At 38.1% G+C, this 24,528-nt stretch overlaps 1 protein-coding gene across 2 annotated transcripts in view; it reads left to right on the forward strand.

Annotated features, from left to right (window-relative positions):
- Positions 1-299: 299 nt before the first annotated feature.
- Positions 300-24,528, forward strand: part of adamts13 (ADAM metallopeptidase with thrombospondin type 1 motif, 13) — a 28,259-nt gene continuing 4,030 nt past the window's right edge. Inside the window, exons 1-29 of one of the 2 annotated variants that reach the window (XM_065247536.2) lie at positions 300-602; positions 1,600-1,666; positions 1,785-2,053; positions 2,958-3,120; positions 3,284-3,417; positions 3,553-3,636; positions 3,730-3,854; positions 4,047-4,193; positions 4,275-4,409; positions 4,564-4,714; positions 4,827-4,931; positions 5,482-5,633; positions 5,986-6,049; positions 11,419-11,545; positions 11,753-11,901; positions 11,983-12,103; positions 12,190-12,270; positions 12,350-12,531; positions 12,609-12,753; positions 17,612-17,741; positions 18,155-18,334; positions 18,454-18,649; positions 18,806-18,914; positions 19,081-19,210; positions 19,292-19,471; positions 19,576-19,780; positions 20,561-20,915; positions 21,060-21,206; positions 21,291-21,467. In XM_065247536.2, coding sequence (XP_065103608.1) covers positions 522-602; positions 1,600-1,666; positions 1,785-2,053; positions 2,958-3,120; positions 3,284-3,417; positions 3,553-3,636; positions 3,730-3,854; positions 4,047-4,193; positions 4,275-4,409; positions 4,564-4,714; positions 4,827-4,931; positions 5,482-5,633; positions 5,986-6,049; positions 11,419-11,545; positions 11,753-11,901; positions 11,983-12,103; positions 12,190-12,270; positions 12,350-12,531; positions 12,609-12,753; positions 17,612-17,741; positions 18,155-18,334; positions 18,454-18,649; positions 18,806-18,914; positions 19,081-19,210; positions 19,292-19,471; positions 19,576-19,780; positions 20,561-20,915; positions 21,060-21,206; positions 21,291-21,467 — 4,291 coding nt within the window. In that variant the 5' untranslated portion in view covers positions 300-521. Of the gene's footprint in view, positions 603-1,599; positions 1,667-1,784; positions 2,054-2,957; positions 3,121-3,283; positions 3,418-3,552; positions 3,637-3,729; positions 3,855-4,046; positions 4,194-4,274; positions 4,410-4,563; positions 4,715-4,826; positions 4,932-5,481; positions 5,634-5,985; positions 6,050-11,418; positions 11,546-11,752; positions 11,902-11,982; positions 12,104-12,189; positions 12,271-12,349; positions 12,532-12,608; positions 12,754-17,611; positions 17,742-18,154; positions 18,335-18,453; positions 18,650-18,805; positions 18,915-19,080; positions 19,211-19,288; positions 19,472-19,575; positions 19,781-20,560; positions 20,916-21,059; positions 21,207-21,290; positions 21,468-24,528 lie in introns of both variants that reach the window. The other variant, XM_065247535.2, reaches the window with a different exon arrangement.

Consider the following 24,528-nt stretch of genomic DNA (forward strand, 5'->3'; position numbering starts at 1 on the left):
ATTAATTATAGCTATTTAAGGCTTTATCTTAATTTTATTATGTGGCTAAACATTAACAGAAAGTTTAAATATGGCTTTCATAAGGTATAAATGTATTGATTTTGTTCATAAATAGATTTTAGGTTATTGCTAGAGGAATTTTTCTAAAGCTGTGTCTACCTCATTAGCATTATGTTCCAGAACTTTGTTGTCATTTGTTTGTTTGTCATTGCAATGTCACAAATCAATAAAACAAGAACCAACCACATTACTGCTTGTTACCTTATACACAGATCAGTGTGTGTCAACAAACAGTCTGTCATTTATCAACTCAGTTTCTGCGGAGCCTGACCATGCCTGCTGATCAATAACTTTTGTGTTTGGTCTTTCTAAATAAACGCAGAGACATTGGTCTACAGGGACAATTTTATCAAGATTCAACGTTTTTTTTTTTAAGTCAGATTTGAGACGGCACAGCAGGCTGATGTCTGTCAGTCCTGGCTTTTATTTAACTCACCCAATACTTAAAAATTTGGTCCAATATGGGAACTCTTGTATGGCTTTTTCTAGTTCCAGGTTTTTTAGGAACAACAGCTCTAATTTCTCAATCAACTTTGCAAAAGGTATGTTTGTATTCAGGCAGATTTATAACATTGTATTTTTACATGTATCTGGGACATTAGTTTAGGATGATCAAATTTTAGAAATGGCTTGACCCAATGTCTTGTCAAGTTTTGAGTACAAAAGTACAAGAAATTAGTTTTGACGGGAGAAACTATTATTATGTTAAAAATACTGACAGACATACATAAAAAAATCTTTGAACATTGATAATACATTTCATTCTGTCTGTGCAATCCTATATGGCAAAAAATAATTTATTTGGCCAAAAATCTGTTTTAAATATATGTTAAGTTTAAGCATAATAACATTTATTTTTTAAATTATATTAACATATTTTAAAATGTATTTCAGAGACAAAAAATACATTTCTGATTTTACAACTCATATTGCAAAAAATATAAGTTTCCTGGCAAAAATATTAAGTTTGTATAAAATGTAAAATAAGAGGTATATTTTTGCATATTTAAATTTTATTTTAGTCTGTTATGTTTTTTGTAACATACAAAGTTTTTCTTCCAATACGACATGAATATAAATGCTTTAAAATATATTTATTTTTAAAATATATTTCAAAAAATATAAAAAATGGCCAAAAAATAAATTGGTGAAAAATACATTTTTGTAAACATATTTCAAACTATATTTCAGTACATTTATTTTTTGGCCTTTTTTATATTTTGAAATATGTTTAAAATTATATTTGGAAAATGGTACAAAAGCTGTCACTGGTACACAACGTACACTTAAAACATTCCTTATATACCATTTAAGTACAGATATGTATGCATTTGTTACCAATAATATATAGCTCTGAGGTATTAATATGCACTCTTTAGGTACAAAGGTGTACTTTTGAAAGGGTCAAAATTTGCAGGATGCACATGAGCAACCACCCCAGTGACTGCTTTTGTACCTTTTTTTTATATCTTACAAAATATCTGAACATGTATTAATCTACAATTAAAGATAATTGTGTATTTTATTTTGCCTCCTAAGGATTTTTTACAGTCACTGAAACCTCAAGATTTATTTTATTATTTTGACACTATTTCTCCTAAATCAGGTAAGTCTGATTTAAAGATATTGAGTAATGTTAAACACGAGTCATTCAGTTCATTCGTGTTCCAGTAACTTTATACACAAGTTCAAATTTGCTGACATTGGTAGTTTGTTCTTTTCAGTGCCTCAGTTTGAGTTGGTTTGGGTGAATTGTTCGAGAAATGAGTCCTCCAACGGGTTGTGGAGGTGCTCGTTCGATTCCCAGGAAGAGAGTTTTGATTTGGGACAACACAGAGGTGAACCACCAGTGTCCTGTCCTTCTAATCTGGAGATGGTTATCAATTCAACGGTCAGTGTGGTGAAGAAGAGAGAAGTTATGTGCTGTGAGCAGCTGAAGTTACTGAGACCAGCACACACAAGGACTCTGCTCCCGGTCTGCCATGGGAAATTGGTAACTTCATATCTTCATATCATTTTGTTGTTATCCCAAAAAAATGCAGCATTTTTATCAAATCAACAAATATTTTTTGTTACTTTAACATTTTGCATGTAGTCATTTAACAGACGCAAGGTCCAAATTAAGTTAAACAATTTCAACTTGTTTTTATAAGTTGTATGTCAACTTATCACAGGTCAAAACTTACAATTGTAGGTTGAATTGAAACGGGTTGTTTGCACAGTTGGGTCAGATATAGACATTTCCTATAGGTTAATTTAAACCTTTGTTCATCCAACCATGGGTTAAAAACAACCCAGCATTCTTTTGAGTGTTCCTTGTCAGATTTATATCTAAGAGATAAGAGTGATGTTGAAAACAAAGGATGTTAATGGGGCCCTGTGCTGAAAGATTAACTATTTTGTTGGGGTATTGACAAAAGAATAGAGTCCTCCATTGTGGATCCTTTATTGTGTTGGGAACCTCTGTTTGATTTATATTTGGTCATTAACAACAGCAGTTAGAGGGATTTAGGATACCTGTGGTTTTCCAGAGAAATGGTCTGGACATGGAGATGGAGAACTCCATTACACTGTCACAAAAGCTGTAACTTGGAGAGTAAACCCTTAAATTAGATCCTAATATCTACGATTTAGATATACAGATATGTATTTTTGAGGTGCCTTTAAGGTACTAATATGCACCCTTTGGGTACAAAGGTGTATTTTTTTAAAGGGTACCGCCACAGTGACAGCTTTTGTACCTTTCTTTCTGAGAGTGTACATAAGCTTAATTCATGTACTGTGGATCAAAATAACAAGAAGTGTTATGTCGTTGCATTGATTGGAGACATTGGTTTGGGAAGACTTACTGTTTGGAGTTGGGGTCATGTCTGATCACAGACTGTTTTTTTTTACAGCAAGGTCTGATACAGTCAGGGGAAAGCAGATTGTATATTCGCCCAATGCTTCAAAAACACATTGACAGCCTGCAGAACTTTACCATGGATTTGCCCTTTGGTATACCTCACCTGCTACAAACCCATAATTTACCTGTGAAGACACATCTGAAACAGCCCAAGAGTAAGTCGTCTGCTGCGTTTTAGTTATGTAAACGGTATATTGAATACAAAGTGTACAGTACACACAAACTGCAAGAAATTTCATATACTTTATACATTTTTGCTGTTCACCAGATTGATTTTATGGTGCTGTTATTCATCAAGGTTTTTTCCATCTGTTTAAGGTCAGTTCAGGCTACGCAGAACAGCTCTCGGGTCAGAGGTCACACATCTGGAACTAGCAGTGGTGGTGGGTCCAGACGTCTATAGTTTACACAGGCAAGATACTGAGAGATACATCCTCACCAACCTCAACATTGTAAGTATTTTTAAATAAACAGCCATTGTACAATGTATGTAAATCTGAATATTTTACACACAATTCACATTTAAGATATAACATACTGTAGCTCAACAAAGATTTTGCTTCTAAAAACATTTTCTGACCTTGCAGGCCTCTGAGCTTTTGAGAGAAGTTACCCTCGGTGCCAATATAAGACTTCACCTTGTCCGTATGGTTATTCTTACAGAGCCAGAGGTAAAAAAAAAATACACTGTTTAAACCTATGATATAGACCATATTAATCCACTCGGACAGTTTGAAGACCCCCAGACCTGTTTAAATCCACAGCCAGAGATCCAGATCTCCGAAAACATCACATCTTCTTTACAAAGTGTGTGTAAGTGGGGTCAAAAGGTCAACCCTGATGCTGACACTGACCCTTTACATGCAGATCTACTGCTGTATATCACCAGGTATGGGCTGGACACAGAGAGCACTGTTAACCGTAAAACACAATGATTAATGTGAACTTTTGTACACTGTGTATTTGTGCATTTATGGCACTAAATAGCGGTTTGGATTGGTTCAAAGAGGTTTGCTATCTTATATATGCTCTCAGTTTATACTAACACTACTTTAAAATAACGTTTTTTGACATCATCAAGGTTTGATCTGGTTTCACCCAATGGGAATAAGCTTGTAAGAGGTGTTACTCAGTTGGGCGGAGTCTGTTCCACCCAATGGAATTGTGTGATTACAGAAGATACGGGCTTTGATCTTGGCATCACCATCGCACACGAGATTGGCCACAGGTAAGCTTGAGAGGATCCTTTATGTCAAACTATAAGAGAAACTTACTGGAATTTGGACACTAAAATGTTTGTTTTTTTCAGTTTTGGCATAAATCATGATGGACTTGACAACACATGCAGCTCTAGTGGGTTTATGATGGCATCTGATGGAGGTTATAACAGTGTAGATCTCACCTGGTCGCAGTGTAGCAGAGCTCAACTCCACAACTTCTTCAGGTGTTACTCACTTACTAAATCACAAGCATCAATCAAACACAATAAAATGTTAAAAATAATGAATCTCACAGATAAGTCATTTGTTCCAAAATTACAGTTTTTCATTTCAATTTCATTTAGACTTTAATGTGTGGCTCTTTACTGCTGTGTATAGTGCAGGTAAAGCAGAATGTGTGAAGGACGTCCCAGTTCTGGAAGGTTCTGTACAGGATTGGAGGCCTGGTCTCTTCTATGGTGTGGATGATCAGTGTCGTATTGCATTCGGCAGTTCAGCCACTGCTTGCTCTTTCACTGATGATGATATGGTGAGTAAAAATGAACAAATGAGTCTAAGTCTTTGAGAGTTGCTTTAATAGTATATTTCATCAAATTTGCATATTTACAACGATTGAATCATGATGTTTTACGTGTTTCAAGGCAACCTGTCGTGTTCTGTCCTGTCATATCAACCCACGTGAACGCACTACTTGTACTCGCTTGCTTGTTCCTCTTTTGGATGGGACAGAATGTGGGATCAGCCAGGTGATAAACTGCTATGACCAATACTTATATACTTCGTTATTTTGTTGAATCCTTACATAAATTAATCTTTGTATAAGTTGTGCACAGTTTTTCTGTTATTTTTCGTATCTTTTTATACATAGATAATATAGATAATAAAATAAAGCCTTTCATATATTCATGTTTATACAGTATAGGTCCATATTTGTGACCCCGTCTGCTAAAGTTATTGTTCGTGATTTACTGTTTTCTACATAAAATCATACATAATGTAAAGTACATTGTGTGAAAATATAACCTTGATATCTTTTATATTGACTGAGTAAGATCATGTCAAAGATTGAAATTAAAGTCAAATCAAACTGTGATGCTCCTAATCTCATCATTAGATTATTAGACTTTAGCATGGATTTCACTTTTTTTCAAATTTAAATCATATTAATGAAATCATATTAGGAATTCTGTTCTTTTTACATTCTAAACCTTTTATTGACCCAAACCAAACAAAAGTTTTGTAAAAAGTTCAGAATTATTTAAAATTAAACTGCCGTCTTTATCAATGTTGCTGTAGTGGTGTTTAAAGGGTCGGTGTGTTTCTCCTTCAACCTTGGGTTCCTCCATGGTGGTCCATGGCTCCTGGTCTTCCTGGTCTGATTTTTCTCCTTGTTCACGAACATGTGGGGGAGGCGTCACCCACCGCAAGAGACAGTGTAACAACCCCAGGTGCATGAGTAAAAGTGTGACACAAGGATTGAAAAATAGGCTATGAATCTAATTTCACGATCAAAACCAGAGAATACAAAGACTGTACAAAACAATCAGGCACAAATTCTGCAGTACACAAACTTTTAATAAACAAACAGGCAATTTGTTATCATGTGACAATTTGTTATCATGTGACAACAATTTAACCTTCCTTAATTTTTGTAAACATTGTTGCGTACCCTGTACTGCACAACAGTATATTCAAAAGTGGCAAAGATAATTTGATATATATAAAAAATGCTGTATTTGTTCACTGGTGTGTGTGTGTGTGTGTTATTTATGTATTTAGATGAATGTTTCTGTATTTCAGGCCTGCCTTTGGTGGGATCGTTTGTAAAGGCCATGACACAGAAGCTGAACTTTGCAACCGCCAGGTACAGAAGCTCGCCATATATTTACTTTGGGCTTCTATTCAAATGAATGATTGCACCACTCTATACATTGTGTGGCTCTAGTGAAATATGTCTGCTTGTCTGCCTTTTTCTTTCATTTAACCTTAAAGGAGACAAATCACAAAAATCAGACTTTTTCCATTGTAAAGTGCTATAATTGGGTCCCCAGTGCTTCTATCAAATAGTTGTATATGAAAAATCTGAAAAAGGACAACCCATTAACTCAGTTTTGAAGAGTTTTTCTCTACAAGCAGGTGAAAAAAAGGTAATTGAAATTTGGCTCCCCTTGTGATGTCAGTAGGGGATAATACCGCCCCTTAATCTGCACTATCCAACCACAGCACTGCCATTTAGTGCAGAGATCAACTCATTTGCATTTTAAAGGACACATCCAAAACGGCACATTTTTGCTCACACCTACAAAGGGCCAATTTTAACCAGGGCTTTGAACCAGAATTTTTTCCCAATTGGTTCGTTCCGAACAGAAACAGTATTTTAACGTTTCCGGTTTTCGGTTCAACCCTAAAATTGACGTTCCTGAACCGGTTAGAACAAAAAAATAAAGTTCCCGAACCAGTTAATAACGTTCCATGTCAGCTGTGGGACATTCAAATAAGTAGGCTGATCATCAGTAGCCTGGCTCCGCCCTCCTACGTGCTTCCGCTTATTTTTCATTTCGCTTCAGCAGTACGTCTGGGATGGCTCTATAGAGTTTCGTTTTCTCCTGCAAAAATCTGCAGGACCAATCAGCGAACAGATGGGGGTGGCTAAGAACGTTGACGTTGAGGTCGTGCGTCAGTTTGAGTTGTAGTTCAGTAATGGCAGCGGAGAAAGACGTGAGAAAAGCTATTCGGTCCGTTGTTGCAAAACTGCAGAATATACAGAAGTTAAAGGAGCGGTGAATCAAATACTCAATTTTAACTTGATAATTTGTTATATAAGAGGTCATCATACTTAAATGAACATCCTGCAAGTTTCAGAACTGAAAACGTCCGTGCTACTGAAATATAACCGTTTTTGGCACCAAGCCAGTAAAACAAGCCAGTGTGGAATTCGGAAATCTATGACGTCAAAGTAGAATTGAAGTACCGCCCCATAGCCAAATACAAGGACCACTTTTGAAGTCCCGCCCACAGCTTCGCGTGACACACGTGTGTCTCAACAAGTAAATATGTCTTTAAAGATTGACAAATGTAACCAAAATGACTTTTAAATACATTTTTTCTGAGAGACTTTTATTTTGACGCGGTGATCTGTTATGAAAGACTGGAAACGCATTTTCGGTTGTGGAAGAACCGCGTGGGAACAACACAGAAGTTAAATACTTTAATTCAGAGGCTTGGAACATAACATTAAATGCCTGGAAAAAGTTTGCTTTTTAAGAAGTTCCAGCTCGTGTGGGGAGTGTTTGTTAACTTTGTGTACACGGATTTATTTGGAAAGAAGTCGATGCTGGATTTGCAGAGAGACTGTGATTAAAAGCACCACTTATATTGGATCTGACAACAATGACACAGCATTATACACAGTAAGACATGTTACTTTATTTAAGTTACTGCGTTTCACTATTGCTTTGTTAGAAGAGATCGCTTGATATGTCTGTTGTAACATCCGTGTCTAAACACGTATGTTTGACTGTTTTAATGTACTAAAAACATTAAACGATTAATAAAGATACACCACTTAACAACACGACTGTAATTTAACGGTAGAAATATACAGTGTTATTTATAAAGAAGGATTTATCAGCCGCAGTTTAGATTCTGATGCCCGTTTACTGTGTTGTATACGGTAATTTAGGCGAGTTACGTTTGAAAGGTCAAACACTCAACAAAGCTTATTTTTTATCATATAACTGTGGTATTTAACATTACGTGAATGTAAAAGCAACCTCACAAGCACAATCGAATTATACAAAGTTATTGATAAGGATTTATTAGCCGCAGTTTAGATTCTGATGCGCGCTTACTGTGTTGTATACGGTAATTTAGTCACGTCGAGTTTTGTTTCTACTTTAATATACGTATTGTCATTTATGCGTATCATATTTAGCACCCAGAATCTTTTGTGGCTCAAACATATTTGTGTTCGGCTGCTATTTTTATCACATTAATGTTTTTAAAACATTTCCCCACATGTAATGACGGGGAACGAAGACGTCCAATCATAGCAGTGGGTGTTTACGTCCAGGTCTTCAATGCGGCCCGCCCCTTCAAACGAACCATTTCTCCAGACAGCCACTAATCTATGTTACAAAATAGCCTATTACTTATTGTTTTTGATGTTTTTGAATGTAAAAACCACGCGGACATCAGAAGTAGACATCAGGCAACAGTATAAAACAATAAAATCGACAAATTCACCGCCCCAAGAACCAGGTTTGCTAACTTTTGTTTGTCTGATTATTCTGACTTGTTGTTTCCGGACAGTTTCGGTGCATGATATACGTCACGACCACATGGTAGCGATTGGCTTTGCAGATCCTGAGTGACTCTGGGTAGATCCAATAGTTTTAAACTTCAACAATGGACCCTCCTTAACGGAAGTAACGCTTTGCAATGGAGGTTGGCCAGACTCTCTGTACAAATGAAATTAATGTACGAGAGTCTGGTTATACCAGGCTAGATCATTAGGACATTAAACTTAAATTATTAGTCTACATAATTTTCCTTAAGTCTTTATCTTGTCATCAAACATTAAAAAAGGCTACATTATGTAAGCGGCATAACTGTAATTCTGACATGCCTACATTTGTTGAGTGCACTTAAACACGCGCACACACACGGATGGAGGACGAATTCCAAACGGCGCTTCGGGAAAAAGATGCAGTATAAACAGTCGCTCCACATAAAGTGAGAATTACGTTGTTTTTCAGTGCTTTATTCATCAAATTGATTTTAATGGACTACAGTATGAGACACAGTAGCGCAACTCTCTCTCAAGTTTATACATCAAGAGTTCTGATCTTTGAAGGGCGGAGTTGGACCGGACACATTCAACCGCATATGCGTCTGTGCGTACAGAAAATTGCTCACTTTCGCGCCTTTTTGCGGTTAAATTGTTTAAAATCACTTAAGTGTTAACATTCGCAAACCTTTAAAACACGTGCAAATGATCAACTTTCACCCTATTTAAATTTGCCAATTAATCCGCGAATCGCATGCGAGCCAAACTGTGGGTTGTGATCTGTACGGATCACAACCCACTGCGATCTGTTACACCACTAATTAGTATTAAAAAACAAACATCTTGAGATACTTGGTAGCCTACAATATTTCCCTCTTATGATTGAGCATTAGAGACTTGGGCTTGAGTAGGCTACTTGCTGGTGGCAAGCTTCTCATTTTTCCGATGAATCAACGACGACTGGAAGTGAAGTTCACCGAGTCATATTAGAAAAAATCTTGTCAAAGAACGACAAAAAAAAACCCCACGGTATTAACCGGTTACCATTATTTTAAATAAACGTTTCTGTTCCGGAACATATATTTTTTGAAAGTTTCTGGTTTCGTTTCTGTTCCTTGCAAAACATCAAAAGTTTCTGGTTTTCGTTCCGTGAACTGGTTCAAAGCCTTGATTTTAACATGATATAATAATAATCTATATGGTATTTTGAGCTAAAACTTCACATTTGTACTCTGGGGACATTTGACATCTTAAAAAAGTGTAAAAAAAAGTCAAATGTCCGTCAAATCTAAATATTGAGAACATTTCCAAGTTTTCCAAATGAAGTCCTCACAAAATAAAGTTTTTATATGTTTACAGTAGAAAATGTACAAAATATCTTCATGAAACATTATCTTAATATCCTAATGATTTTTGGTATAAAAGAAAAATCGATAATTTTGACCCATATAAATGGATTTTTTTTATACTTGAGTTATAGACACAGAACAAACAAACCACATACATAGTTGGAAAAACAAATGAAAAAGTAAATGAATAACCAGGAATTATTAAAACAATAATCAAGCTTAATCTCACGCATGATTTAAGTTAACTGCTTGTGGCTATTAGAGGGCCCCCAAGCCCGTGGGGCCCCAAGCAATTGCGTACATTGCGTGGTGGCTAAACACGCCACTGGGTCGGGATGTATGATGGAGGATAGATGCTCATTTAGTTGAGTGGGCAAAGCTTTAGTAATCTTTAAAATAAGATGGTCATTCTGTTCCTATCATTCTGAGGTGGAGCAAGTATGTCGAAGACATTTTTTTTTTTAATTCTGAACTTAATCCGTCTGGCCCCGCCACCTTTATGGCACTAACTGTTTTGTTGTTTTTTCAAAATGCTATAAATCTATTGAATCAATATATAAATGTGCATACATCTTCGCCATGTTATACTCATTTAGTTGACTAGTGGTATACACTGATTAAACATTAATGGCATTAATCAAAATACTTACTTTGTCATATTAATAACACTGTCATTGCTTCTGTCATCCCTGGGACGTCGTCGCTGAAATTTTTTGACAGCGATCAGCTGTAAAATGTTTTGGTCCTGCTCGATTTTCAAGTAAAATAATGAAAAGTTTTTCATAAGATCCACTGGGGTCAATGTGTTAGCATGACAGAAGCTTGATGTTGTTCTATGAAAACAAGCAACAGTTGACATTTTTCAATCTCCCAAGTGATTTTGATGGCTTATGTTTCTTCCCGCCACAGAAAACCACCACAGATTTATCAATGCTAGCAAAGGTATTATTTTGTTTTTGTTTGTTTGTTGATCACGGAGTACAAAGTAGATGAGGAAAACGACGATTCTGTGTGTTTTCAAAGCACTGCCATTATTGTTTACAATACGAGGAATTGTGCTCTGTGATCTGTTGAGCAGATTTATTGCATTCTGCAGAAAAGGAGGTCTGGCGTTTATCGTGTTTTGGGAAAAAGAAAGAAAATATGACGGAATAATAACACAGCGAATATTGGATTTTGCGTGAAATTAAGAATTTACTTTTTAATACTGACCTGATACAATACTGATATTGGTGGTAACTATTGTTTTTGTTTAAATGGCGTTTAACGCGTTTTGGAACCAAACTCTTTAAATATATGTAAATAGATGTAAACTTTACGGAAGTTCCTTTCCTCAGCTGAATGCAAATAATTTAATGGCGTCATGTTATCTTCTATATGGGTCCATCATTATACACCCATCATTAAAGTAATCCACGTCTCCATTGGGTTAATGAATTTCTTAAGTGAAATAATCAATATAATTAAAAGAATATTTTAAGCTTATTCAGCGATCGGAATGTTTGCATATCCTTAGAAACATACAGATCAATGCTGTAAGTTTAAATCATAAAGATTTGAAGTGACATTACTAGTGTATGTCATTATTTCTTGCAGCCATGTAAGACGACACAGTTGGAGTTTATGTCACAACAGTGTTCAGCTACAGATCAGCAGCCTTTATCAGTGTCCGTAGACTCCACTTCAGTCTACACCTGGATCCCTGCCATCGGCTACAGCACAGGTACCCAATATCAGGAGCCCAAATACTTTCATTCATCCATGTAAAGTGTATGATGGTGGTTGTGTTGTGGTTAAAGTTCTGGATATTGATTTGGCCTAAAAAAAATATATATTTTCATCATATATAATGACTACAGAATTTTAAGGCAAATTTAAATAAATCTCTGCCCTTTTTTTCTCATACAGTATCTCTTTCTGTCCGTTTCAGGTGATTCTCAGTGTAAACTGATGTGTCGTTCACGGGAACAAGACTTTATGGTTAGTCGTGGGTCTCACTTCATCGATGGTACTCGGTGTGAAGCTGGTAACTCTGCATCGCTTGCTTCCATTAATGCCTGTCTAGGTGGAAAGTGCCAGGTAATAACAGCACACACATAACATTTGTGAGAAGTGGCATGCAATGTTATCTGATGCTATTTACTTGCAATGCTTCACTAGCCATTTGGCTGTGATGGAGTAATGCATTCCGGGAAGGTGGAGGATGTGTGTGGGGTCTGCGGAGGAGATGGCTCCACCTGCCGAATTATCTCAGGCACATTTTCAGGTGGAGAGGCTAGAGGTAATGCTTAATGAGGATGTTTAATTTTCTGCTATTGTATAACCATGATAACCATCAATACACTGGTTTCTCAAATTTTTTTCAAGAGTATATCACATTCCTCACCCTTCCTATGAACGCCTCTCATGTTCATGTGATTAACAGAAAGCCGGTTTTTACACACCTTGGTGAGTACCTGGGTACAGTGTTGATACATATTGTTTAGAGATAATATTTAAGAAACCTCCATCTTTTTCTTTCTTTCAGCGGTATTGATAAATGATAAGTATGTGGTGGCAGGAGATGGAAACCCAGCTCTGGCGATCACATACCCCTCACCTCTGGAGAAAAGTCCCATACAGTATCGTCTGGATCTCACACCCGACCATCTACCTAATACTGAAGAGCTGATCATCTCTGGACCAGTCACAGATAAAATCCACATACAGGTGTGCAGGTTCTCCCTTATTGTGATTTCGGAAAGACTTCTCTTTGAAAATGTTAAGAGTTTATTTATCTGGTTTAGGTTTATTGTAAATATGGAAGAGAATATGGAGACCTCACCAGCCCAAACATTTCATACCAGTACTACTCTTCTGATACTGTTTCTGTGGCTGCTAATGGTAGATGGTCCACTGTCTTATCTCCCTGCTCAGTTACCTGTGGCACAGGTAACAAATGATCATTTACATGTTACATGTATTTGCAAATTGTTTACTTCATTAAAAGAATAGTTCACCCCAGACATGGGGACTTGTGACTTGGTGACTTGGACTCGAGTCGACTCGAGTCGCTATTTTTGTGACTTGTGACTTGACAAAAAATAAAATACTTGAGACTTGACTCGGACTTGGAAGTTAAAGACTCGGGACTTGACTTGACTTGACTTGAGACATGATGACTTGAAAGACTTGAGTGTTAATCACATCATGTTTTCAGTTTGAATATAAAATATATAAATTATAAAAAAAATAAAGTCGACCGAGCTGGAGCGCAGGCTGAGAATGGCGTTGTCATGACTGAATCACGACACTATCATCAGTCATGCCCTCTCGTACCTTACGCACACCACGCCCACTTAGATCAGATATCAACATGTCAGCCGGAGGGGTACCGAGGGTCATCGCTTTTGGCTTCAACAAGATGGCATAAAACGAACAGTGCGTTGCAAGACATGCAACATTAAAATTATGGGCAGCCAGACGACAACCTCCAATTTCGTTCGTCATTTAAAGAGCCATTATGCCCAGTAAGTTCTGGGTGCATGTTTGAGAGAGAGAGAGAGAGAGAGAGAGAGAGAGAGTCTGTGTGCGAGAGAGAGAGAGGGGAGAAGTGTAACAAAGTTTAATGTTGTACGTAAACTGTGTTTGAGAGAAAGGGAGGTGTTCAGAGAGGGGTCTGTTGGATGTTAAGCTGTTATTTGTTTTACAGTATGGACTCAATGTGGAAAATTTAAAACACGGTTGGCAGAAGTGAAAAATAAATAATTTATGAAGTTACAATTTTGTTTGAGTATTTACAATGCAAATCCAAATTATTGTAATTTACTGATAGTTACTTACTATCCTGTATATCTTGTCACTTTATTAAGATCAGATTCTGCAGGTAAAATTACAATAATAAGGTGACTTGACTTGGACTTGACTTGACCTACTACAGGACTCGACTTGACTTGACTTGACATAGCCTGTGACTCGACTTGACTTGACTTGCCCAAGAAAAAAAATACTTGGGACTTACTTGAGACTTGAAGGTTCAGACTTGAGACTTACTTGAGACTTGCACATGTGTGACTTGGTCCCATCTCTGGTTCACCCCAATATGAAAATTACCCCATATTTTACTCACCCTCAATCCATCCTAGTTGTATGTGATGTCTTCTTTCATCCCAAAACCGTTGGAGTTATATTAAATAATCTCCTGGCTCCAAGTTTCACCTCAGAAGCAGTGGTGGCCAGTGACTTATTTTTCAAGGGCACACAATGCGAAGCTTGTCACAACATTTATGCATATTCTATCCAAGGTAGTTGTTCACATTGAGCGTTGGTCTGCGCGTGGAAACCAGATGACAGAATCGCAGTGGCCCCAATGTGTGGACAGAACTCCCTCCAAAACGGGAGATGAACTGAGGACCCTTGTCTGAGACTAAATCGACGGAAGACCAAGAATGTGGAAGACCTGGTTAATCATAATCTCAGCAGTCTCAACGGCAGTGGGGAGTTTAGGTAGGGGGATGAGCCGCCTTGGAGAAGCGGTCGACCACAGTCAGGATAACAGTGTTACCCTTAGATGGTGGAAGCCCAGTGACAAAATCTAAAGCGATGTGTGACCAAGCGAGAGGGAATAGGCAAGGGTTGAAACAGACCAACTGGAGGTTGACTAGAGCTCTTTTTCTGAGCAGGCCACCAGAAACATTGGCAGCCAGCGTTCTGCAAACTCCCGGATGGCACACCAGCCTAGATTCGTGACCCCACCTGAGGACCTCGGCACGCAACGCAGCAGGAACAAATAGCCGACCCACTGGACACCGCTTTGGTATTTCGCACTCTCAGCCAGCCTCTCTCACCCGTCTTCCCACGTCCCAGAAGAGGGCACTGACTACTATTCCCGAGGCAGGATGGTTTCGGAAGAATCCTCCCTCCCCTGAGACGTAAACAAACTACAGAGAGAGCATCATTAACATTCTTAGAACCTGGCCAGTATGACAGAACGAAATTGAACCGACTGAAAAAGAGTGCCCAACGAGCCTGCCGAGAATTTAGCCTTCTGGCTGAATGGATATATTCCAGGTTCTAGTGGTCCGTCCAGACCAAGAAGGGCTGCCCCAACGACCACCCAACCTGTGACGCTACTCACCCAGAGCCAGTCTGACCACTAACAACTCTTGGTTGCCTATGTCAGAATTGCGTTCTGCTGGGGTGAGCCGGTGAGAAAAATAGGCACAAGAAACTTAAGCTTATCGAAGGCCTCCTATTCCACCTAAACCAAACATTAGAGGAGGTGAGTGCTGTAAGGGGTGCAGCAACTTGGCTGAAATTTCAACAGGCCATTTGGCAACTGCTCTTAATTTGGCAGAATCGTGTTTAATCTCTTCAACCTCAATAATGTGACACAGGAACTAAATCAACTCCTTATGAAATTCACACCAAACGTGCTGAGTGTGTACCTGTTTAGACTGAGAAATATCATCTAGGTACACAAAGACAAACTTATTGATCATGTCTCTCAGCAAGTCATTAACCAGGGCCTGGAAAACCACGGGGAGTTTGTAAGACCGAACGGTAAGACCAAGTATTCAAAGTGTCCAGTAGGGGTATTAAATGCGGTTTTCCACTAATCCCCCTCCTTGACTGACTGGTAGAAGTGTGTGGGATACCGGGGATGAAGAGAAGTGGCCCATCCATAATCCCCAATTTACGGAAGGGCCCTAGCTTTTACTGGACAGGAAACAGCAAGATGACCGGGTTTACCACAGTACAAACAGAGGCCAGGAAGCAGGCGATCCTTTTTCTGTTGCGGTGTTAACCGTACACGACCGACCTGCATGGGTTCAGGTTCGACTGGCCAGGATGATGACGAGTAGAGTCAGGTGTAAAAATTTCTCCTCTTCTGTTGGCTGCAACCCTGCACTGCCATCTCTTGCACCGTTCGAGGCGTCTCTCAACCCACAGAGCGAGATAAATGAGTGAATAAGAGACTGCAAGGAAGCTGATTCATGACCTGTTCATCCTGGATATCTTCTGTGAGACCCTCCAGGAAACTAGAATGAAGTGCTGTCTCATTCCATTTACATGAAGCAGCCATTGTCCTAAAAGTGATAGAAAAGTCTGTGACCGAAAGACCTCCCCAAGACAAATGGGACAGCTTGGATGCTGCTTCACCACCTTGAACCAAACGATCAAAGTTTTCTGGACATGAGGTTCGGGTTCCCGTTGCAGTGGAGGGGTCGACTGAGAAGTTCCGGAAGAATTAGTGACATTCAACTTAAAATCCTGAAAACCAGATGCAAGTTCAGTTATTTGGTGGGAAAGCTGCGAAATGCCCCAAGCCGTGGCTTCCAATTGAGAGGTGTGCTGACCCAGCAAAGCTCCCTACTGGGAGGTGGCCAGACGGATTGCATCTGTACCCGCTGAGTCCATGTTTGGCCAGACCGTAATGTTAGAAACCGATAAGGGACTCTAGCACAGGTAGTGCAAAAAATAACGGTTAATATAGAAAAGGTAGGTGAGAGAAAGTAGCAGGGCAAAAAACAGCATAAATAAAATCCAGTAAATATCCAAATGACTAGGCTGCAGATGAGTTGGTGAAGCAATCTTCAGATGATAATAAAGTCCCAATAATCCAGACCCGGCTACAAGGCCAACTGGGAAGACCCAGTGTATGGCAACGCCAAGTGAATGGGGACAGAAAAAGATAGTCACTCTAAGAGTATCTATTGAATAATCCAGCCGAATGGGTGGCTACAGGACACCAAAGCAGAGCAACAGGAGAACATACTGGAGAGCTGACCAGATGAATGGGGCTTTGTTTTTAGGAAATGTGACACAGATTTTTTTTACCTAAGGGAGGGATTCTAGCTGACCAATTACAGTGCTTGCACTTCATTGAATTGATGCGTTGTTTCATTTTTGGAGAGGTGTGCGCCAGCTGCAGCATAGGGTTTGCTTCTACTGTATGCATAGGCTATGCCGTACAATCGATGCAGAAGCATACATTTAAATTTACTTTTTGATGGATAGAAGTGCTATTTGGAGCATTTAATTTAGAATATTATTTAATAAAAATCTGACTGTATTCGGCTGTAAGAAGAAAATCATACCCCTGTACACCTAGGATGGTTTTAAGTAAAATATGAGGTAATTTTCATTTTGGGGTCAAATATCCTTTTAAACTCCATACAACGAAGTAATAAATTACAAATTTGTGTTGTTTCAGGCTAAAGATATGTGCTCACCCAAACTCCAGAAATTGCATATAAACACACATTTATTTAACATTTTGTGCATAAACTCTTATCTAATCAACTCTTATCAAGTCTTTATGTATATCTTATCCAATCTACTGACGCTCTTAAAAATATAGATGTTGAAGGGAAAGTTCACCCAAAAATGAAAATTCTGTCATAATTTACTAACTCTCGTGTTGTTACAAACCTGTATACATTTCTTTGTTCCAATGACCACAAAAAGATATTTTAAAGACTATTTAAAACCAAACCAATCATGACCCTGATTTACATAATTTATGGAAGTCAATGGGGCTCATGATGGGTTTGGTTTCAAACATTTCTCAAAATATCTTCCTTTGTGGTAATTTTTTGTAGTGGAAAAAAGTCTTATTCTATTATTTATTTACTAAACAGTTCCAAAAATAGTTAATCTATGGCCTTTATTTTTAAGAGTGAGTGAATAATATAATAATAGCAAGAAGCTCCCATACAAAATACTTGCTCCAGATGTTCAGAATTTACTGTAACAAGAGTCTTATTTGTAAGTGTTAGTAAATTTGTCTGTTCTTTCTCTTTTGTAGGCATCCAGAAAATCAGTCAAATCTGTGTAGATGAGAGCACACATGAGAATCTAGAAAATAATCTCTGCAGTTCATCGTCTCCAGCACCGGATCTACTGCAGCCATGCTTCCTTCCAGACTGCCCACCCAGGTACATGTCAGTGTTGCAGCTTCACAATTTCAGAAAAACAAACCATGGAGTTCTATTATGTTATACCAGAAACAAGATAAATCCAACTTCAACAACATGACAGCAGATAGCAGGGACATGATATAATAAGAAGCTTGACATACCAAAATGTGGACGGTATCGGTATCAACAGATACTCAAAGTTGTGGTATCGACATCGGTATCAGACATGAAAAAGTGGTATTGGCCCAGCCCTAGTAAATATTTACCACAACTGTTTTGAGAGATGTCATATTTTATGCGTGCTCCCACTACACAGTTTTCTACCGTCTGGCTAAGCGGACGTCTCGCACAAAGAAGGCAAATACGTCACATCACTTACTTCCGCGTTCGAAAATAAGGTGTATAAAATAAATTATGTTTGTTCGTTGTAGCTGGGAGATAGGTGAGTTTGGGCCCTGCAGCGCCCCCTGTGGTGAGGGAGAGCAAGTGCGCACTGTGACTTGTTTTCAAAAGCGGGGTACACAAAAAGTGGAGCTGCCTGACTCAGAGTGTACACACGAGTCTAAACCCACAACTACCGAGACCTGCAACCTCCTACTCTGTCCTGCCAGGTAAAGGAAAGCATAAGTTTGCTGTTACTTTGTTTATTACGGCTTGGGGAGTCTACATGAAAGCTGTCTGCTGGCATTTTTGCAAATGCTTGTGAATATTCTTTGTTGTTGTGTTGTAGATGGCAGGTGTCAGAGCCCGGTGAGTGCTCGGCTGTGTGTGGACCTGGAGATGCCCGGAGAAAAGTTTTGTGTGTCCGCTCTCACCGTGGATCTGATTCGGAGGTTGATCAAAGCCTGTGTTTCGAACCCAAACCTTCAGAACATGTTCCTTGCGTGGTGGACGTTTGTCCGGTCGGATGGGATACACAGAGAGAGGTATGACAAAAATCAAACCAGTACTGGTACCATCCTTCACCTATTCACGTCTACACCAATCAAGATGTTTATAATGAAAATAACACTTTACAATGCTTGTTAAAAAGATACACTATAACTGTATGTGTATATTATGATACGTCATATCTTGTCTAGGTCCAGTTGACCCATAAAGATTACAATGGAGTTATGCCCCGGTCCAGAATGGTTCCCGTTTATGTCTGGAGCCCTGTGATTGGCCAATGCTCTAAGACATGTGGGAATGGTAAATGTTAAACCACACTGTTAATACAGGAACCAAAAATAGTTAATCTACGGCATCACTTGTAGCATCTTTGTTTTTAAAAGTGTATGGAAATCATTTTGTATCACACTTTATCTGTAATGTGTGCGCATATCACACGTTGTTCATCCTTATCTTTTCTGTGCAGGATCTCAACTGGTTTGGTTTTCCTGTGTGGATCACCAGTCACGCCTAAATGTCCCAGAATTCCTCTGTGATCGTAATAATAAACCAGAGCCTTACAACCAACCCTGTAGTCAGCCACAGTGTCCTGCGGCGTAAGCAATGTTTATATTTTTAGACAAATATATTTTATACATTTACACCTGATGAGCAGTGTGTGTGTGTGTCTACAGTAGGTGGGGCTACATACAGGGTGTATGCAGTGTGTCTTGTGGAGGTGGTGTAGCGAGAAGAGTATTGTACTGCTTCCAGAAAGGAGACGGACACAGGGATGTGTTGGTCGGAAAATCCGCCTGTCAATTTGTACCTAGACCTTCAGCGGTAGTGGAGTGTAATACTGAAGCCTGTCCAGCTAGGTAACATACATACATTTATGTATAAACAAGTGTTTAAATACAATATAAACATTACTTTAACTCTCTTATTCTGTGTCCTGTTAATTGTTGGTTTTTCTCTGTAGGTGGCAGGTTGGAGATCAGGGCGAGTGTTCGGTGTCTTGCGGGATGGGTGTGGCTATGAGGAGTGTGCTCTGTGTCCAGTATGAGGGAGGTGTAGAGAGGGTCCTGGAGGACGACAGGTGCGAGTCCGGAAGGAAGCCACCAGTTGCGGCACCATGTTACACACAGGCCTGCTCTTTCCAGTGGGTTGTGAATAACTGGACTGAGGTAATGTGCCAATACATAAATTGTTCAAAGTAGATTCTAACTCGCAGCTATTATACACACGAACCCCTAAAGGTAGGTTGTATAATTCAAATCACATGTTTTTATTTATAACGTTACAGTTTATCAGTGTTGCTCATCGTTCATAACTTGGAATGTGATGTAAGACATGTTAAATGGGCCATGGCATGAAAATCTGACTGTTTCCAGGTTTAAGTGCTATGATTGGGTCCCCAGTGCTTCTATCAACCTAGAAAATGTGCAAAAGATCAACCCAGTAACTTAGTTTTGGTACAACACTAATATAAACAACTATAAAAACTTAACAATACATGGATTTTAAAGGGGAGATATCATGAACTTCTAAACAAATATCTGACTTTTTTCATGTTTAAGTGCTATAATTGGGTCCCCATGTCTTCTATCAACCTAGAAAATGTGAAAAAGATTAGGCATGTGAAAAAATTGAAATCTGGCTCCCCTTGTGATGTCAGAAGGGGATAATGCCGCCCCCTTAATCTGCACTATCCAACCACAGCACTGCCATTTAGTGCAGAGATCAGCTCATTTGCATTTAAAAGGACACACCCAAAAATGGCACATTTTTGCTCACACCTTCAAAGTGGCAATTATAACATGTTATAATAAATTATCTATATGGTATTTTGGTACTTATTGAATCAAATAGTAACTTATTACTATTTTTACATTTATATTAGTAATGAATTATTCAATCCAATACAAAAACCTCTTTTTGTCTTTTCTCTATTATATATAATATAGTGTTCAGTGTCATGTGGTTATGGCATCCAGTCTCGGACTGTGTCCTGCATGGGTCCATCCAGCCCTCTTCCTGTTACTCCTTTTCTTTGCCTCCATTTGCCAAAACCCATCACCATCCAGGCCTGCTACAGCTCAGACTGTTCCTCAGTCCAGAGCTCAACACCAGAGCCCAACATCACCCACAGCGAGCTGTCAGAGACTCTGGAAGGAGAGCGAGTGTGGAAAGCCCCAGATGTACCTACAACTACACCTGCTCCTTCCCATATCACAAAGAAGAAAAGTTTTTTAAGAATTGTACCTACCGTGCAAGTCATGGGAAACACCATGGCCATACCAACAGAACCATCACAGACCAGTTAGGTGGCAAGTGTCTGCTAACTCCAATCTGTATTAAATTTTTTCCATTATATGGCTGACTCTTTTTTTGTGTATACTATAAATCTCATACATTGTGTGGATATGAGTAATATATAGGAATAACACATCGGTTCTGGTTCAGGTTTCTGTGGGCGACTCCTCCTTCAAGACTCAGGAACTATCGATTTACGCAATGTCACTCAGAAGAGGTGCATGTTTGCGATTGGTCGACCTCTTGATGAGCTTATTCAAATCAAAATTATATCAAGCTCTCTTAACTGCCAGCAGAGTAAGTACAAACCTCAGTTTGCCTCCAGATGTGGGCGTTTAATATTGTTGTATGATGAATTTTATTTATGTGTGTTTGTTATAGAGGACAATATCGCCATGTATGACAGACTCATACTGATGCGTCTCTGTGAGAGGACACATGGTAAAACAGTCCAGTCACGATCCAATGTATTACTGGTGCGTCAAAGCCATCTGACGCCTGGCAATGGAGTCGTATTATTTTATCAAAGTGTAAAGAACAAAAAAAGCCACCATGGAGGTGAGTCACTGAATGCACTAGACCAAATTTATTTTCGATCAAATGTATTTAAGGAGAACAAAATATATAAAGTATACAAACTTACTTGACTGCATATAGAGCTGCAGGCAAAATCACTCAACAATCCGCTCATATAATCACATAAACAGTCAAACATGCAAGTGCATATATGAAATGTCATCAGTTATGTTGTATAATATAGATGTGTCACCTGTTATGCCCATTTTTACAAGATAAGTATCAGGTGTGTCCAGAATGTGTCTGTGAAGAAGAGCTGCAACTAACAATTCTTTTCATAATTGATTAATCGGACAAGTATTTTTGCGATTAATCGACTAATCGGATAAAAACCTAAATATTTACTGAATTAGAATTTTTTACTTATTATAGCTAAATAAGGCCATACATTAGGGTATTTGTGTGTTAAAGGGACAATGTGTAGTTTTTTATTAGTCAAAATCAATAAATATGTCCTCATTGGTGTCAAATGACCTCTGCCAATGATCTGACTTTTCTTTGTAAGCTTAGAATGTCTTTTCCTTACTTACATTGAACAGGTAAGTCCAAGGAGACTTCCATGTCATTCCCCCATATTTAAAAAACTATAATAGCATAGAGGGACAAAAAGCACTAGACTACCGCAACGCGTTTCCACAACGTTTTCGTTCAGAACACGTGAACCAGCTGAAACGGACAAGGAGATCAGGGAGTTTATTACGTCTACCGTAGTTGCAACACACATTTGGAAAAGCGAGGCGCTAGAGAGCACTATTCGTTTAAATGGAAAATACAATTTCACCACTATATGGGGGTAAATCCTACTTACTGTCCCTTTAAAGTGTAAAGCCACACACTACTACAGAGTTTTACTAATATAATCTTTTTGATGATGATATTTTAAACCTTAAATAAAATGTTTGTGCAGCTTTTAAATAGTAAAACATCTTTAAATGTCAAAATATTAAAATAACTAAACATAGAGTCTACAGACATAGAGTCTGGTGAATATTTAGCCACAGATTAATAAACTTATCTTAATATTTAACTTTAGTATAACAAGGCAAAGTCGGCAACGCCAAAGCTTCAAAAGTATCAAAAATATGTATTATTTAAAACTAGTGCATGGCATCAAGGTTAAGTTTCGAGCACACAGGCTCTTCATCAGATGCCTGCTCGAAACGTAACCTTGATGCCATGCACTAGTTTTAAATAATAAATATAAATATAAGTTTTGATACTTTTGGAGCTTTGGCGTTTCCGACTTTGCATTGTTATACTATGACGTCTTTTTTGCCAAGCACCCAATTTAGATTTGATGTGCGTGCTTTAGCCTGCTTATTGAATATTTAACTTTAGACCTTGATGAGTAGACATTCAACGAATTTCATAATCGATTATTGTCAATTTTATCAATTAGTTGTTGCAGCCCTACTGTGACGTTTCAGCTAAAAACATACCACAAATCATTTGTTATATCATGTCCAAAATGCCCCTATTTGGGTGGGAGCAAAAACGAGCTGTTTTCAGGTCTGTACCTTTAAAGTCGCCATGAATATAAAATTAAAAAATCTGTAATATTGTGGTATTTTTTACAAATGACTTATCTGTGAACTTCATTATTTTAAAAAATTCATGTGCCCTCATAATCTTTAATCAAAAATGCAAATCTCCTCCCCTCCTATAAACAATCTCTCTTTACTTCCGGTCATAAGGTATGGCAGGTGGGCGGGCTGCAGGAGAAGATCGCTGCAATTATCAATTAGGGGTGTCCTCGACTAAGGATTTACATATTCGAATCAGAATTGTCGAATCTTTCCATAGTCGACCGATAGTCGAATCATCTATGTTTGTGTGCATGGGTTGGGAGGGGGCCAGACCAGGTACAAATTGGTAACTTTTATTTTCTTTCACAAGCAGCACACATAAACAACTTTCTGATAAAGTGACCAAAACTGTCTTTCAAGTAATAAACGAAGACAAAACTGACGATGCATTTATATATATATATATTTAAGGTAAAATGTAAGGCAACATTTGTTTAATTATTCCTCATAACATTTTAAAGCCACGATCTACAGAACATCACACAAAAATACATTTTGATAACTAAACCTAAAAAAATAACAAAGGTGATCCTGCCTTGGAAACTCCGGCTACAATTCAGTGTTTTTATTCAATTTGGAGATAGCGCGTCAAAGCAGTCATGACCAAAAAAAACCGACAAATGAGAAATGACAAATAATTTGTGATTGTGACTGTAAATGATTAAAACTAATCTTTATATACAATTAATTAAACGTTAATTTATAACAAGAAAAACACTGAAATTAATAATTTTATAGACACTACGCGTTATTATTTAGCACAGAAATACCTTGCTTGCTTTGACTTTGATCATCTCTGTATTAACTTTAGATACAGAAAGACCGGATGATATTATTTATTTCAGGAATCTCTTTGCTATCATTTGAAAGTGAACACCGACCCACCATAATATTAAATCACAAGAAAGACATTGTCAGGCAGAAATAGGTTCGGTGCAGATACTTCCGTTTCATCACCGAAATAAAAAAAACGGCTTACCTGTTTTGACAAGATAACCACTATGTTTTAAATACATTTTAAAAACGTATACTCGTCGAAAAACATCCGTTTTTTAATGTTTAGTTTGATGAACTCCTAAATATGAGACGCAGAGCACCTATCCCGTTCGGCTAAATTACATGCGCAAGCATGGCCAGCACGCAATAGCGCAACATCGATACAACGAAAAGCTATCCAAAATTTACATACTTAAATTAGATCAGAATTTACGTTTATAATAAATACAATTTTTTAAATAAAATAAGGTCAGAAGTTACAAAGTGCAGAACAAATGTGCAAAATGCCTCAAGTGCACGGAAACAAAACACAAGCCAAGTAGTTAAATCAGATAACCCAAAGTGATTTATAAATAAAATAAAATATAGAAATTATTAAAAGAACGAATAATATAATTTGCCAGCTTTGTCTTTTAAATGTAGAAACAAAGAGGCAATGGTTTATTAACGAAGAAACCTCC

The sequence above is a fragment of the Paramisgurnus dabryanus genome, chromosome 11, assembly GCF_030506205.2.
Source record: "Paramisgurnus dabryanus chromosome 11, PD_genome_1.1, whole genome shotgun sequence".
Classification (NCBI taxonomy): domain Eukaryota; kingdom Metazoa; phylum Chordata; class Actinopteri; order Cypriniformes; family Cobitidae; genus Paramisgurnus; species Paramisgurnus dabryanus.